The sequence below is a fragment of the Mus pahari genome, chromosome 10 (assembly GCF_900095145.1).
Source record: "Mus pahari chromosome 10, PAHARI_EIJ_v1.1, whole genome shotgun sequence".
NCBI lineage: Eukaryota > Metazoa > Chordata > Mammalia > Rodentia > Muridae > Mus > Mus pahari.
The window spans coordinates 38,210,852-38,228,551 of record NC_034599.1 but is presented as its reverse complement, the minus strand read 5'-3'; the positions used below and the strand labels follow the sequence as shown (position 1 = coordinate 38,228,551).

The window sequence follows — 17,700 nt, the reverse complement described above, 5'->3', positions numbered from 1 at the left end:
TTTTTTTTTTTTTTTTTTTTTTTTTGGATCCCTTGTGGCACAGGTTAGCCTGGTACACCACTCTTTGTAGATCAAGATGACCCATGCTACTGAGAAATCAAGTAGTAGGATTACAAGCCCCTGCCACCATGACCACCCTCTAAGGCAAAGGAAGAACTATGGGTCCAACTCAGGAAACCTGCCTCTAGCCCCCAGGCATCCAGGCTCAGGAGCCTCTGCCATGAACACTCTGGCATTATCTCTGGGACACCTCTGTCTCCCTGGCTTGTTCTATGCTGTCTCTAATGACTAGCATTGAAACGTACACATAATAGAGCAGGTAAGCATTTTAAAGCCAGGCATGGCAGCACTTGCCTATGACCCTGGTATTCAGGAGACTGAGGCAGGGGGACTCAGGAGTTCAAAGCCAGACTTGGCTATAATAGTGAGCTCAAAGGGCTTGAGTTAGACCTTGTCTCAAATACTGTTTCACACAGGGAATCTAAACTAGGAAACTGTAAACTTATTTACTCAAAACCCCCTTTCAGTAGAGAAACTCTTACAAGACACCCTGCATTTTATATATTGTATATAAGTCAAGCATTTCTGGTAGAAACCATTATGTTTATTAATTTATTTTAGGACAGTTCTTTGCTGTAAATATAATTTCATCAGTTAGAAAATACATAAACAGGGGCTGGAGATGTGTGTGTGTGTGTGTGTGTGTGTGTGTGTGTGTGTGTGTGTCACAGTTTAGGAAGCTCTTCTCTGAGAAAGTGACTGTGAATGTATAGTACACACCTGTGGGGAGCAATAGTCAAGCAGAGACAACTTCCTTTTTTTCTCTTGTGTTGGTGGTTGTCATTAATGTTGCTTTTTGGTTGTTTGAGATAAGGTCTGAATAAGATCAGAGAACTAACTTCCTTCCTTCCTTCCTTCCTTCCTTCCTTCCTTCCTTCCTTCCTTCCTTCCTTCCTTCTGTCTTTCTTTCTTTTTAAAGATCTATTTATCATATGTATGTGAATATGCTGTCACTGTCTTCAGACACACCAGAAGAAGGCATCAGATCCCCCATTACAGATGACTGTGAGCCACCATGCGGTTGCTGGGAATTGAACTCAGGACCTCCAGAAGAGCAAGCAGTCAATGCTCTTCACCGCTGAGCCATCTCTCCAGCCCCCAGGTTTGATTTCTAATACCACATGTCATCGCAGAACTATCTGTAACTCCAGTTTCAGAGAACCTGACTCCACCCTCTGCCTTCTACAGGAATGAATGCAGTGGACATAAATACCTGCAGGCAAAACACGCATAAACATAAGAAATCTTTTAAAAGAGATAAATCAGTACCTTTTCATTTCAAATAACGAAGCTCGAAATAATTTCGGAACCCCGGTCACTTTTGCATAAAGGTCCATTATCCTTAGAAGAAAAGACACCTTCCTGACTGGAACCTGTAGACTCCTTAAGTCCTTGATCGTCCGTTCTTTTGCGGAACACAGGGGCAGCAAGAAAAAAGTCCCAGCTCAACAGATTGGAATGAAAACAAAATGTTGAAGCAAAAAACTGCTTACAGCCCTTCTGTGTCTCGGATCTCACTGCTATCTGGCCTGTCTCAGGATGCTCCTAACAGGTCTTCTTCAATCACCCTCACGCTGATTGTAACTGATTTTAGCCGAAGGCCTCCGGAGCACCTGTGCTTGACTTTGGTAGCAAACCGGAATCACCCGGGGGAGCTACCAGCACTTGATGTCTACACTGACATTTGAATTTTCTTGTTTTGGGGTGTTTGACACTGGTATTTATTTTTAAAGCAATTTATAAATAGTTCTAGTTTGAGAGATTGCGAATCGCTGCCCAAGGCTTGGCTATAGTGGCTCAGTGGCACACCTAGTATATCCAAGCCCTAGGTTCAATGTTCAGCACTGCCAGAGAATCATTGTTAAAAAAAAAAAAATGCAGATTTCAAAGTACATCCAGAGTTAGGTTCTGGGGTTGTGTGTGTCTGGCAGATGGCTTGGAGATGTTGATTTTGTTGGTGATCTTTCTCTGGTCCCAGACCACACACTGCACTTTGAAAACTGAGAGAGCATAGCAATATGATTGTCTTGCTCAGAACACTGTAGGCTTCGTCTTCGCCACTGAAGGAGATGATATCTGGCACTGCCATTAATATAGCTGAAGTTTTCTGACAGCAGTGGCTCTTAAGTGTGACTAATCCTCTGAATGAACCCAGGCAGATTTTCAAACACACTTTTCCTGTCCCACATCAGACCTACCGATCACAACGTTTAAGATGTAGTCTGTACACGGATGTTTTGAAATCACCTTCCAACAGTGCTTTGGAAGTCGCCTGTGCTGCTTCAAATGCATTTTTTTTCTACTAATTTTGGTTTCTTTTCCTTTTGAGAGAGGTTTTCTGCAGCCCAAACTGGTTTGAATTTGCTATGTAGTGGAGAATGCCATTGAGTTCCTAATCTTCCTGCTTCCACCTCCTGAGTGCAGCGGTTACAGGTGTGAACCTTCCCAACTAAGTTACTCCTTCATTAATTCGACCAGCAAACCTTCATTATACTGCTGCCATACTAGGTTCTAGGGAAACAGGCGAAAACAATGTCATCTTTACTTTTGAAGGGTTAGAGCAATAAATGACAAAAATGAGAACATTTACAGTTCTTACACATTGTCTAAACACATCTCTTCTAAAAAAGCTTCACTTCTGGGCTCCTGAGCACCCCATCATTGTCAGTCTTGATCAACAAGCTCCCCACTTCACCCACCTCATTATTGTAGTTGAGCCCCACCCCCGTTTGTGTGTGTTTTACTTTTGAGACAAAGTATGCAGGCTAGCCTCTAATCTACAGTTACCCTACCTCAGCCTCCCAGATGCTGGGATTACCGCATATACCACAACATTATGTTCATACTTCAAACTCACTATCCTCAGACCCAGAGAGAATCAATGATTTGTCCAAAAATAAAACAAAGACCTGGGAGTACTGCTTAGTGGTAGAGCATTTGTCTAGCCTGCCAGGGGCCTCTGGCCTAATCCCAGTATTGGGGGAAAATATTTTAAAATTAAATCAAAATAGATGATATTTATATGAACTTCCTCGTGCTTATTGTTCTACACACTTATTAATGTAACCTTTTTGAATTTTGATAATAATCTATGAGAGAAGCATTTCACACCCCATTCTGTGGATGAGGACGGAGGCAAAGACTTAGCTTGCCCAACTGCATACTAAGCAGAATTAACTTTTAAAACGTTTATGTGTGGGGGCTGGTGAGATGGCTCAGTGGGTAAGAGCATCCGACTGCTCTTTCGAAGGTCCGGAGTTCAAATCCCAGAAACCACATGGTGGCTCACAACCATCCTCAACAAGATCTGACTCCCTCTTCTGGAATGTCTAAAGACAGCTACAGTGTACTTACATATAATAAATAAATAAATCTTTTAAAAAAAAAAAGTTTATGTGTGGGTCTGCAAGTATGTGCACACATGGGTGTGGTGTCACTAGAGTCCAGAAGAGGGCGTCAGATCTTCAGAGCTAGCGTTAGAGACAGTTGTGTGCATGGGTTCAGGACCCTTGCAAGAGCAGCCAAGGCTTTTAATTGTTGAGCCATTTTTCCAAACCCTTTCTTTTAAACCTTATGTTTACACCTAGTTAAGGACAGTGCTAAAAAGAGATCAGACCTAAGTACTTTTCTGACACTCAGTGTGCTTGTTTCACTATTCAGATCTAAGTGGGAGATCAAAGATGGTCTTAGTAGGTGCGCAGTACATGCTTAGTGAAGAGCCTGTTCCATCTCACAGACTGCAGAGTGAATCAGGATTTATCGAGATAGAGTACCAGGGGTTGAATCCAGGGCCTTATGTCTTAGACTAACATTCTACCACTAAAAAGCTACACTCTCTACATCGACAGCCCTACAATGATTTAAACAGACAACAAACAAACGCAGCAGATTATCCTTCTCTTCCCTATCCAAAGGAGCACCCTCCATCCCGCTTCCTTCCTTGGCCCAGCATCCATTCTGCGCTCTGTCCTCCCAGCCAGCAGGTGCCCCTAGACCCCCGGCTCCTCCTTCGCCGCCGTCACAGACTCGTCTCCCCCCTCCCTCTACAGCTTCCTGTCGCCGCGATCCGAGCCCTGGGCTTTGGGCGCCCGGGCGCCGGAGGCTTCCCGGTGCGCTCCGCCAGGTAACAGCGTTCGCCGGAGGGATGGACACCGGTCTGCCCTTGGCGCAGGCGGGGAAGGAGCGGGCGGGTGGCCAGGTGCGCGCGGGCTCCTCTGCCCCGGGGCGCCGGGGCTTCTCTACGCCAAGCTTTGGGTACCAGTCTGAATGCCTAGATAACGGTTTCAGGATCGGACGATCCGGGTTAGAAGTCGGGCGTGGTCGAGGAGTTGGGCACTCCCCCTTCCCCACCCCCACCCCGGGATGCGACCTTGCTGCTGGCTCGGAGCCCCCGGCTGCAGCTCGCCTGAGGCCTGGAGCCAGGCGCCCGCCCAGGGCCGCGGCTCTCCGGGATGGGGGAGCCCGGGCACGGAGCTTCGAGGGCCTGGGAACCTCCCAGACCCCACACCAGACACGAAGGCTCAAGGTCACAGAGCTGTGTCTGCCGTTTACAAATGCCTGCTTTTTTATTGGAGCGTTTGTAAATGGGCTACTGTTTTCTCTCTTGGGCCAGGGAATTAGGATTCAGAGAAGAGGACTCTAAAAATACTAATCACCGAGTCCCAATCAGCTGATCGCCTTACTGGCCAGTGACCCTGGCCTTTGAAAGGAAGTAAGAGGGACAGCGCTTTTCACTCCGGTACTTTGTATGTCTGGCCTTTACTCTGAAGATTGGCCTAGAAGTTTCAGAAAAAATGTGTCTTAGAACTGAACTGACCCCTTTTTTCCCCCTGTTCCCTAGTTTAAGTTTAAACACATTCTTCAGGTTAAAAAGATTTCCCCACTTACAGGTTTCTGATGGACACCTACTGTTTTCTTGAATGGGAACCTGATTTCTCATGAAAGCTGGACAAAACTTGCCCTTTGCCCAAGCCCTTTCTGGATAACATTCCTGGGAGTGGTTTGTGTATTGAGGGGTGTTGGTCTGCATTTGTCAGAAAAGGGTGAGCGGTTAAGTGCAGCCATGCAGAGAATTCCTGAAGAGATGAGAAGCGTCCTGGACAGTGTTTGGGATTTCTTTTCTTATTTGTACTTTCAACAGAGGAGCTAATTAATGTATATTAACAAGGTCCTTTTTGGAGTCTCTTCTGTATGTCTGAAGTGTTGATTATTGTTTAAATGTATCAGCAAAAATTCTACAATGTAAGTTTTCTGACTTTACCAGTTATCTACTTATCTATCTATCTATCTATCTATCTATCTATCTATCTATCTATCTATCTTTCTATCTATCATTTTCAAACAAGGGCTACTATGTAGCCCTGTCAGGCCTGGAACTTTCTGTGTTGATCAGCCTGCAATGCTCCTCTAGGCGACCTTCCTGCCTCTGCTGACCCAGTGCTGGGATTACAGACGTTTGCCAGCCACTTTGCTTCACTTTTAACTGAATAAATGCCTTACAGATATTTTTGTATCTCAACATTTACTTAAAAATCCTTTTGCTTCCTTGTTGATAAATAATAGAGTTGGGATGCCTTCCAAGATGTCTGGAGTCTTTGCTTGGCTCCTCTGTTTACATTTGCCTCAAGTTTTGATTTTGACTGATAAACCTGTGACCCAAATCCAGACTTCAGCCAAATTTAGTTTCAGCTTAACCACATTAAAATGCCTGGTGTCATGTGACTTCTAGCAGAAACCAAAGTGGTATTTATTTATTTATAAATGAGAGCTTGGCCTTTGTATGCAAGTGTGTGTACACACACGCACACACACAGACACACACACATATGGAGGCCAGAGGTCAACCTCTGGTGGTATTCCTCAGCCCCTGTCTACCTTGCTTTTTTGAGATAGGGTTTCTCAACAGGAGTTCTTCGGTCTCTATCTCCCTAGCACTGAGCTTATGAGCATGCACTGCCGGGCTTGGCTTTTTTACATGGATTTGGAGCTGGAACTCTGGTTCTCAAGTTTCCCAACTGAGCTTTCTTCACTCCCCTGTGCGTGTGTGTGTGTGTGTGTGTGTGTGTGTGTGTGTGATCCTGGGGATTGGACCTAAGGTGTCACACGTGAAAGGCAGGTGCCCTACCACTGAGGTGTACCCCAAGTCCTTTCTCATTCATTCTGTAAATAGCCCAGGCTGGTCTTGAACCTGCTATGTAGATTAAACTGACTTTAAATTTGACATCCTCTCAACTCAGCCTCCTGAGTAGCTGGGATTATAGGCACATACCACTATGCCTGGCTAGCGCTGGGACTTGTGAAGTGTGAGCACATTACCGGATACATGTGCTTTATAGATCATGTATCACTGTCCAAAGTGGGTAATCTCTGAAAGGTTATTATTGATATTTGGTCATTCTTAGTTGAGTGTGGAGTTACCTTAATGATTCAGGGGACAGTTGCTGGCTTCCAGGTCACAACTTTCATCAGGTGCCAACATCAAATCTCTAGTGGGTTTAGAGTTATAAACACAGTCACATTTACATAGAAAAGTCTTGGATTCATATGTAGTGAAGAGTTTCAGTAATCCTGTCTTCATATTGCTTTATAGTAGCAATTCCGGCATGTGCACAAAATGAGCCACTTCTGTTTTCTTGGGGTACATTCTTTGTTCTCCTGGTGTTGGTCTCTTCTGTAATAGGATGGCAGTAGGTCTGTGCGTGCAGGTGCTGTGCAGCCTGGGTGGCTGGCTTTCACTCTACACATCTTTCTGCTGCCTGAACAAGCACCGAAGCTGTGAGTGGAGCTGTCGGCTGGTGACCTTCACCCACGGAGTCCTCTCCATAGGTCTGTCTGCTTATATTGGCTTCATCGACGGCCCTTGGCCTTTTACCCACCCAGGTAGGTAGAAGGGGCATTAGAGATATTTCCTAAGAGATTTATGATTTAGGGACTTGAAAAAAAAGATAAATTTGTGTTACATTAAAGAATAATTCCCATTCTAATAATTTGTAATGCAGTCTTCATTGTCAGCTTTGAGATTGTGTGGGTTCAGGTCCTGCTTTTCATAACCCTTCTGTGCTGCTGGAGTTCTTTTCTTTTCTTGCCTTTTTTTTGTTACTGGGTGAATGTAGGGCTATGAACATGTTAGGCAAATGTTCTATCACCGATTGGGCTGCGAGCCTTATCTCCTCTCTGTCTTCTTATTTATTTATTTATTTTTGTTTATCTATCGATTTATCTGTTTATTTGGCTGTTTTTTTTTTAAAGATTTATTTATTTATTTGTTTATATGTAAGTACACTGTAACTGTCTTCAGACACTCCAGAAGAGGGAGTTAGATCTCCTTACGGATGGTTGTGAGCCACCATGTGGTTGCTGGGATTTGAACTCAGGACCTTCGGAAGAGTAGTCGGGTGCTCTTACCCACTGAGCCATCTCACCAGCCCCCGGCTGTTTGTTTTTTTGAGAGGGTCTTACTAAATTGTCCAGCCTGGCCTGGTTACCCACTCTGTAGTCAAAGCTGGCCTTGAATTTACAATCCTGCTTCAGCATGCTGAGCGGCTCAGATCACAAGCTTGTACAACTTGGTTGTTGATTTTTTTTTTCCCCCCTTTGAGGCAGGTTCTTGTTTTATAGCCCAAGCTGGTCTCAAATTCGTAATCTTTCTACCAAAATGAAATGAAATAAATTCTTAAGTTTTATGTTTTATTTGAGGGTTCTTAGTGATTTCAAACATGTCGGGTCTTTGTACCGCATGTTCTTGGACAGGAGGACACTCTATTTTGGAAGTTCTCTCTGGAGTCTACTTTTAGGATGGGTTAGAGCTGCCAGTGTCCAATAACCTAATTCTCTAGGTTGATAAATGAATATGACGTGTATGATAGAGTGGCCCGAGGGTCTGGAAATAGACCCATAACTGGTTAAAAAGGGGGGAGTTAGACTAGTCACTGAAACAACAAAGTAAGTATTTGATGTTCTTCCATAGGAAGGATGCTGTGGTTGGACAATCAAATCATTCATTGAAGTCTTTGAGGTTTTATTACTATCTTATTACTTTACCTGACGGTCTTCTGAGATTGGGCCTTACTGCCCAGGCTTGCGTTGAGCTTACTCTGTAGAGCCTGTCTGTAATCTACAGCCTTGGGGGCTGAGCCAGGGAGACTGTTAAATGTTCCAGGCCAGCCTTAACTAGACATCAAGTAGCAGGAAGACCCCATCTCAAAAAGCAAAAATAAAAGCAAAATAAGAAAGGCCACCATTTTAGATGCTAAGTTTGTTCCTTTGTCTTTTGGAGATGGGGTCTCATATAACCCAGGCTGGCCCTGACTCCCTGTATAGCCCAGGCTGGCCTTGCCCTGATCCTTCCTCCACCACCCAAGTGCTGAGATCATAAGGCTAGATTTTAGGTTTTGTTCTATGTTATCACTTTTAAAAAGCTCGAGCCTGTTACTGCTTTGGGGCTCTTTAGTGGTTCAGAAAGGTTTGAGAGACAGTGGCAGAGGACCCCTATGCTGGTGGCCCAGTTCCCAGCCATGTTGTCTTCTGTCTTGATCTGTTTCAGGCTCACCGAACACACCTCTCCAAGTTCACGTTCTGTGTCTTACCTTGGGCTACTTCATCTTCGACTTGGGCTGGTGCATCTATTTCCAGTCCGAGGGTCCCCTGATGCTGGCTCATCATACACTGAGCATCCTGGGGATCATCATGGCCCTAGCACTTGGGGAGTCAGGCACAGAGGTCAATGCTGTACTCTTTGGAAGTGAGATCACCAACCCACTGCTCCAGATGAGATGGTTTCTCCGGGAAACTGGCCACTATCACAGTTTCACGGGGGATGTGGTGGACTTCCTCTTTGTGGCGCTGTTCACGGGTGTGAGGATCGGTGTGGGCGCTCATCTCCTTTTCTGCGAAATGGTCTCACCCACCCCCAAGTGGTTTGTGAAGGTTGGGGGTGTGGCGATGTATGCTGTGTCTTGGTGCTTCATGGTTAGCATCTGGCGCTTTGCGTGGAAGAAAAGCATCAAGAAGTACCATGCGTGGAGAAGCAGACGGAATGAGGAGCGACAGCTAAGATACAATGGGCATCTCAAGACACACTAGTCAAGGCTTGTTCCCAGTCAATGGATTGGATTGAACTGGTCATGGGACCAGGGTCAGAAACAGAGCTGAGCTTATAGGGCTTAGAAAGCGAGCACTTTAGGTTTCAAAAAAGGGCTAAAGGTATGGTCATGACGTCAGTCAGTTTCCAGGCCAAGCATATGCAGTCTTGAAACACCTACTCCTGTAATGGCACTTGTACCCCCTCAGTGATGATTGACAAGTGGACAGAACTGTTTAGTGATGACCACTGTCACTTGTTTTTTGGGTCCCCATGTTCATTGGAGACCTTGATATTCAGAAAGCTCTGAAAAGAACTTGAGTCAAATCAGTGCTGTTTCTTGTTCTTTTGGAAATAACTCCTTCCCCACATTTACTCCCGATTTCCATGAGACATTTTAAGTATGCTCATCCCATGTAAAGGGAGGGGCTCTGAGGAAGGGCATTCAAGTATCTGTGAATGGGAGCTGTTATGCCAAGAGGGACAGGGAGGTGGGAGTGAAGCTAGCAATGGCAGGAACTTCTCACTGCGTCTCCCTTCACTGACTGCGTCAGAGGTTCCCAAGGGCACCCTTGGCTTCCATGATTCATCAAGAAGACTCGGGGCTTTCATCTGCGATGATGAAAGGATCCAGAGAAGACCCAGCGAAGGGAAAAGATCCTTTGTCAAGGCTCATCTAAGCACTAGCTTCCAGTCTCCTACTTGGATATACAGGAGTGATTCATGACAACACACATCAAACACTTGGTGTCCCGAGCTTTGACGGCAATAGGTCATGTAGGCACCTTCTGAGTAGCATGGGGCAACATTCAAGATTCCCCAAAGCGGTCATTTGGCATAAGCCATAGTGTTTCAGAAACAGTTTAGGAACAGAGAGGCAATCTTAAGAGTTTCTGGTGGGAGCCCTCGCCAACGTTCCAAGCAGGCCTCTGCAAGGATAGCAGCTCAGGATTCCTGTGTTAACTCCGTGTGCACAGAAAACGTAGAGCTAGTGCTTCGGATGCAAGATGAGTGAGATGTGGGTAGATTTAGATTTACTTGGTCCAGTTGTACGGGTTCTGCCCGACCAGGAAGGGTATGCCAGTTCTCAGGGCTTTTGTGAATTAATCTGCTAGGCATGAGAGGCCATGGCTAAATTCCACGGGGATTTACCATGTGGATTCCACTGGACTTGAGACAGAGTTCAGGTTTCAGCTCCTGGTACATACTGCAAACTAGAACCAAAGATTTTAATGTATGTGATAGCCTCAGGCTATTTCCTTCCTTCCTTCCTTCCTTCCTTCCTTCCTTCCTTCCTTCCTTCCTTCCTTCCTTCCTTCTTTCCTCTATCTCCCTCCTTTCTTACTTTTTCTTTGTTTTAGATCCCCACTCCCCCTTTTTTAAAATCACCTTTTCCCTTCTCCTGAGACCCCATCTTGCTTGTATAGTTCAGGCTGGTCTTGAACTCGATTTTTCCACTGAAGCTTCCTCCGGGCTAGGATTACAATCCTGTGCCACCATGCCCGGCTCCAATGTAGGGCTTTAATGGAAAAAAAAAAAAGTATTATCTGTTTGTGTATTTGTTATCTTTCCCATGTTGTTTGGATCAGTGGTGACTGGTTAATTCAGGTGGTAAGCCAGGAGATAGGGCTACTGAAGAAGCCAGGTTAAAGGTCAGAGAGAAGTGTCAGTCTACCCTATAGTCACTGGAGACACTAACCCAATGAGCAGCATTAGCTACAAAAACCAGTCATAAGGGAGGTTGTAATCATAGACATTCTTGCAAGTGGAAAGGGTCCTTGAACAGTAGCTAAAGAGGTATCTTTTAGCTGTTGGGCTTTCGTTTTTTTTTTTTTTTTTGGTTTTCTGGACAGATAGCGCCATGCCTCCTTTTCTCTGATTTGTGTCCCAGATATGTTGGTGGTGTGTTCCTTTGAGAAGTCTTTTTTTTTTTTTTTTCTTTTTCAGAGCTGAGGACCAAACCCAGGCCCTTGGGCTTTCGAGGCAAAGCGCTCTACCACTGAGCTAAATCCCCAATCTCTGGTGGTGGTGTGTTCCTTTCCAGCAAAACTGTGGGCAGAACTGGAAACTGGGGAATGCTGACTTCATCAAAAGCAGAGTCAAAAAGAGTGGCTTGGCACACAGGCATAAAGAAACAAACAAAACAAAACTAGCTTTTGTATTTTTGGCACCGTGTAACCTGCTCCAGACCAGACAAGTGAGCAGGCTTAATCTAATTAATACTGTTCCTTTCTCCCTCCCGCCTCAGAAGTAAAGGGTTGTAGATCTTTCTGTTTGAGGCAAACTCAAGGAAATGCCTGTAAGTTTTTATTTATTTATTTTTGATAACAAGACACCTGAGCGAGTGATAAGTGGGGAGGAATTCCTCATTTCAGCTCTGCAAACTATGTTTCTAACTAGTAACTATGAGGAAATTCAGAGATTAAAAACCTCGTGAAGATGACTCAGCAGTTAAGAGGCTGCCTGTTTTTACAACACAGGTAAATGAAGGGCAGACTAGTGTGCGATGTGTCCCCAGACACAAAGGGGAACACTTACTTGCATTTGAATTACTGTGTAATCATCCCTGATATTGCTCAAGAAGGATTTATATTTCAATACGATTTGTACTAAATTTTATAAAAATAAAATAACTTTATATAAACCCAGAGTCTGCCTTCGTATCTTGGTTGTGGTTTTGCTAAGGAGAAAAACCTCTGACTTGTAGAAATGTTGACATCTATTCACACTTAATGGTGACAGTGATCTGCTCTTCAGCATTAATCATTCCTACTTTTTATACAGAAGATAGCAATCAGCACGTAATCAGCGCAGAAAATAGTTTGCCTAAAAGCGGAGGAATAATATTCTGATTTTACCAACTTGTTTGAGCAGTTGCTCCCCCACCCCGACCCCCCAGTGTCTCAGGCCTGCTTGATAAGCACTCTACCACTGAGCTCTCTCCTCATTCCTACTCCCCTTTTTGAGACAAGGCTTTGCTCAGGTTGGCCTGAAACTCACCATGTAGCCTTCCTCCAAACTCACAAGTCATCCTCCTACCTCAGTCTTCCAAGTGCTGGGGGTAAAGGTGGAAGCTGCCATGACCAGCTAGACAGTGGAGTTCTGATGCTTACGACAGTCCTGGATACAGCAGGCCCTTAATAAGCACATTGAAACAGTGAATAAGAGGATAAATGGCCTCGAGGATGTTCCACTGGAAACTGTGTGTCCAGGGATTGGGTCATTGGTGCCACCTTCTTAGGTAAAGGGCTATGTATAACCTAGGGAAGGGACCTTGGTTTGCTTGGCTCCACTGAAGGCATTCCATAGGTAGGCTCTTACTGGTGCAGTTATAATGAGCCTTTTCATCAGGATATTAAAAAAAAAAAAAAAATCAGAGCCTTGTGAGTGATTAGAGATTCTCATCATTGAAACAGTAGTTATTCAGTCCCCTGCTGACCATCTTCTGAAAGCTTTCCCACAGCAAAATGCCTTCTTTGCTCACAGCTAGAACGTTGGGGCTGTTAAATTTGGAAAGAGGTTGAAAACAGCTTGCCAAAAGGTTTTGTATGCAAGGAAGAGAAGGTGAACTAGGAAGTGTTCCCAGTTTGTCTCACCCCTGAAGCTCGAACATTGAGGCAGGCTGGAAAGGAAGACGGGAACTTATTTTTAAAATTCATGATTTGATGAGTCATCAGACCCCCCCATTCGCTTGATACTTGCATTGTGACATTATTAGGACAAGGGAGAAGAGGACAGTACACTCAAGAAGACTCGAGTAAGCTTGGGGAGAAGGTTCACATTTCGTTTATAGTGTATAGATTTTTTTGGAACTTTTTCCAAAGATAGGTAGAAACAAGTGGAGTCTTCAGGCTAGAATTGCCATGTTGGGATTTACCAGCAGATGGCAACGTGTCCAGGTCTGATCGTTTGGAAAGTGGCTTGGAACTCCAATCTGCTTCTATTCTTTCCAAAAATAAACATTACAAAATTAGCTGGCTGTGCCCCGAACTAAAAAAAAAAAAAAAAAAAATCCAGCGAGAGTCATTTCAGGCTTCTGTTTATCTTTTCCCCCTTGTCCCCCATTCTAACGTCACCTTGAGCTCATGCATCTATTCAGGGTTGATGATCCGATCGGTTTGCGAACTGTTGTGGAATGACTTAGAAACAGCATTATTAAGAAGTAATTGTTTCCTTTCCACACCCACTGTTTATTAGATTTGATTTCCACAAAATGGCCGAAGTCTCTTCCCCCTACACGGATTGAAGCTCAGAAGAGACGGAAGATAATTGTATAAAAGGAATAGCCGCTTGATGTTTACAGGCAGAATTGGAGAACTATCTTGTGTCGTGGTACTTCTTTTCCTCAGGGACAGATTTATTCAATCATAAAACTACATGGTTAGCTGAATGTCTCTACCCCATCGAAAGAGAAACCAGAAAACATTTGGGAGCTCTTCAAAGGGATCCCTAGTGCTGTTTACCGGACAGATGTATTACTTCTTCCATCTCTTTTCACAACAAGCTTATTAACTTGCTGTGGAAAGCACCATGCGTTCTCAATTTGGCAAACAACACAGTTCATCTTGCCAAGGCAAAACAGCCTAAAAGCAATATTTATATCAAGAACTCCTGGCTCAAGTGTGGGCCCAGATCCTTTCTCCACAGCGTCTTCTGGCCATTTCCCCCACCCACACGCCTTCGTGCTGCGGGGCTAGGCCAGCAGGTGCCCCAGGTGAGCGGCCCACCCCAAAACTTGTGTGTGTGTGCGCAGGTTTGCCTAACACTGTCGGGGGCCCGTGGACATGGGCTCGCACGCAGTCATCAAAAGCATTTGACACTGGGAACGAATACATTCTCTTAAAGAATAAAAGTTTCCAGCCCTGGAGTTCCGAAGACCCTCTAGACGTGAACTCCTCGAGACTGTGGAATGGCTCCTCTGCTGTCCCGGGTGGAATGTACACTGTGGGCTACACCTCGAGGGCATTCGAGGACCAAGAAGGCAGCTGTGCCCGCTTCGCCACACAGAACTACTTTTTCGCTTCCCTCTATCCCCCGCGACAGCACTGCGCGGAGGTATCCGCTCAAGTTTGGAGAGTCCGGGAAGCGGAGGGATCCCGGGTGAAGCGGCTTCCCGAAGTCCCAGGGAGAAGGGCCCAAAAGTGTCGGCGGGGGAGGGGACGGCTCGGCGCGCTCCAGTCGCGCCGGGCCGAGGGGACAGAACCGGAACCGGAACCCGCGCGCGCGCCCGCCCGCCCGCAGCGGTCGCAAGGCTCGTCACCGCCGGCGGCCCCCTCCACCCTGGGCGCGCTCCCGCGAGTGCCCCTGAGACCGGGCGAACGGCCCTGCGCACCGAGCCTCCACCGCCGCCGCCGCCGCCGCTCGGGGGCCGGGCTTCCGGGCCGGGCCGGGACCTCCCGCTCCTCGCGGGAGCCGCCGCCTACCAGAGCGTCGGGGAGGAGCCGCCGTGCCACTGCGGAAGAAGCGCGGGGGCCTCCGAGGGATGGGGAGCTGCCCCGGGCGCTGAGACAGGGTCCCTGTCAGCGCGGCGGCCGGAGCCGGGTGGGGGCGGCGCGGAGCAGCTCAGGGCCCTCGGCCCGGGGACATGGGGCGGCGCGAGCCCGGCGCGGGACGGCGTGAGACGCGACGGAGGCTGCGGCCACGAGTGGCCCGCAGCCCCAGATAGAGCGGGGACCCGAGGGCCGGGCCCCGCCGACTCGGGACCGGAGCCGACGCCCGTCCCTGAGCCGATTCTGCCCCAGCTCCGGAGGGATCCGGGTTCCCGTCCTACGGCTCGCGACTTCCCTCTGTGACGAAGTTTTCTCCCCGTGCCTTGCTGAGGATCGTTCTTAGTTCTTGAGCTCGCCTTGTGGCCGACTTGCTCGGTTTGTTTGGGGGAGATAACTTGTTTTGCTTCAGCCCGCATCCCCTTTCCTTGACCCCTTGCAATCGGATGTTCTAGATGACTGAATGGAGTTTTGAGTTGGACTTTTGTGTCCCTGCCGAAATTGGGCCTGATCCCAGAGCACTGGGGGTGGGGTGTGGAGGTGTTACTGTAAAATGCAAGTTGGATAAAAAGAAGACCTCTCGCCAAGGGCCCCAATGAGTGGCACACAGTCTACTATCACGGACAGGTGGGTATGAAGTTCCTCGGTCGCTAACCTTCCCTGGATTCGGTCCCACGCAGTAGGGGAGTCGGTGATGCAGATTTGCCTTCAGCTAGTGCAATTGACAGGCATAGGAAAGAGGGCTGTTTCGGAGCTGTGCAATTAGTCTAGGGTTGCTGCCAAGTTATCCGGTTGATTGAATTTGGAAATGCAGGGTTTTTTTTTTTTTTTTTGGAGAGAAACTTTCCCCCATATTCTCAGAGGAAATGAAGGAAAAACCATGATTGTGATTTTCTGTCGGGTGCATTAAGATTGTGTACTCGTTTTGGAACCAGAGAGAGGTCATTTTGGGTGAAGGTCAGAGCTTGAGGTCGGTGGGTATTGGTGCACCATCGGGTGGATTCCTGTCCTGTGGTAGTTCTAGACTCACAATTTTAGGAATTTCTGTCTGTGAACTTAATTTTCATCCTGCTGCATTGTGATTTGTGACTCTGATCTCTTTTTACGTGTTGACCTGCACAGTGTTTAATTATTAATTACCTAATTTTCCAGAATGTTGACATTACCAGTAAATCACGGGTTCTTGCTGGGGACAGTTTCCAGGAGCTAAAGGAAATGAGGGAAAATCATGGGGCCTGCTTCTAATTATTATTATTATTATTTTTTTACATTTCTTCTTTCAGAAGCCCTAGCATTTAAAGATGTAAACTCTAGTTCTGGTTTAGGCATGGCAGGTGGATTTTGTTTGTTAATTGGGTGACACAGTGTGGTGTGTAGAGTATGTAGTCTAAGTGTAGTTCTTTAAGAGGTCTTTTGAGTTCTTTTTAGTGAAAGCAAGTTGGTTCCTTTAGCATATTTTACTCCACAACTTAATTATGACATTGCATGTTACTTCCAAATTTTATCTTGTTGTTTTCTTCAAATTGTTGTCATAAAACAAAACAAAGCAAAGCAAAACAAAATATTGGAGCAGAAGGCTGAAAGTCTTCAAGAGCAACATTAGTGCTCCAGCGGAAAGCAGTTTAATTTCCTAATGAGAGAGTCTCACCCAGTTGTGCGACTCATTTGTTGATTTTTAAAGGGGCCAAATTCCATTATCATACCATAACAGCTTCTCCAGAGACAGGGCTTCCCTTTCCTGTTGTTGCTTTCCAGTGTCTCATGAGTGTTCACCTAAAAGATGCCCTAAATATTTAAAGTACTTATGTTTATCCTTTGTTTGTCTACTTTGCTAGGCAGGGTTTCATTTCAGTTTTCCTGCTAGTACAGTGTACTTCTATGTAGAGACAATTGTCAGGGCTCTTCCTGTTACTTATACAACCCTGGTCCTGGTCCCTCTCCTGTCACTCGCAGGTGTCCTGATAATTGTCCTGCTGGTTCATTCAGTTCTTGCTTGTCAGTTGAGCCTAGAGTTAAGCAGACTTACCAGAAACTGATGTAGTCCTGTTTTCATTAAGATGTTGCAGAGTTTAATTTGTAGAAATAGAATTTAGAGTCATTGAATCATTCCACACAAAAGTCACACAAAAGCACCCATGGTAGGATTTTTTTTTTTTCTTCGCCAACTTTGTTTCTCAGGGATTTTTGTTCTCTTTCTGGTATATAAACACATCGGACGGACACATATACATTGAAATCAGAGTCTTTTTTAAAAAACAACTTAATTCATCTTGTGAAGAGTAAACATGTCCAAAAATAAATCTTAAAAACACCCCTGACTGCAGGTATGTACACCTGTGATAAGAGGCTTTAGGGTTCCATGGGTGCTTGTGAGCTGCCTACCCTGGGTGCTGGATATGGAACTTGGGTCCTCTGCAAGAGCAAGAACAGTATGTGTGTGCTCTTAACTGTTGTGCCATCTCTCTTTTTTTAAAAAAAGATTTATTATTATATGTAAGTACACTGTAGCTGTCTTCAGACACTCCAGAAGAGGGCGTCAGATCTTGTTACGGATGGTTGTGAGCCACCTTGTGGTTGCTGGGACTTGAACTCCGGACCTTTGGAAGAACAGTCGGGTGGGTGCTCTTACCCACTGAGCCATCTCAGCAGCCCTGTTGTGCCATCTCTTAATGCAAGAGCAAGCGCCGCCCCCCCCCCCCATTTTTTTATTTTTATTTTTCTTGTATCTGGCTGTGTGTAGCATGGCAGTCCTCCCCCTGCCTAAGCCTCTTGAAGAGGTGGGCTACCTCCCTGCTGGATTCTTGCTCTTAGATATTTATGTGAGAACAGTGGATGCACATTCTATGGAGTCAAGTGTTGTATCTGCCTCCCTTCCCCCAAGACAGGGTTTCTCTGTGTAGCCCTAGCTGTTCTGTCTGTAGACTAGGCTGGCCTCAAACCCAGAGATCCACCTGCCACTGCCTTCTGAGTGCTGGCATCTCACACACACACACACACACACACACATATATAGACAGAGACAGAGAGTTCAGAGTAATCCTCTTGTCTCTACATCCTGAGAGCTGCAGTTAGAAG

At 46.0% G+C, this 17,700-nt stretch overlaps 2 protein-coding genes across 3 annotated transcripts in view; both read left to right on the top strand.

The window, feature by feature from the left end:
- The first annotated feature begins 4,108 nt into the window (after positions 1 to 4,108).
- Positions 4,109 to 11,777, top strand: Tlcd5 (TLC domain containing 5). The gene is made up of 3 exons (XM_021207436.2): positions 4,109 to 4,183; positions 6,740 to 6,939; positions 8,603 to 11,777. Exons 2-3 carry the CDS (start codon positions 6,741 to 6,743, stop codon positions 9,139 to 9,141), a joined length of 738 nt encoding a protein of 245 aa, XP_021063095.1. The 5' UTR covers positions 4,109 to 4,183; position 6,740; the 3' UTR covers positions 9,142 to 11,777.
- Positions 11,778 to 14,724: 2,947 nt separating this feature from the next.
- The window catches only part of Arhgef12 (Rho guanine nucleotide exchange factor 12), a 134,021-nt gene continuing 131,045 nt past the window's right edge, over positions 14,725 to 17,700 (top strand). For both annotated transcript variants that reach the window (XM_029543068.1, XM_021206425.2), the window contains exon 1: positions 14,725 to 15,252. In XM_029543068.1, the coding sequence (XP_029398928.1) occupies positions 15,221 to 15,252 (32 nt within the window). In that variant the 5' untranslated portion in view covers positions 14,725 to 15,220. The remainder of the gene's footprint in view (positions 15,253 to 17,700) is intronic.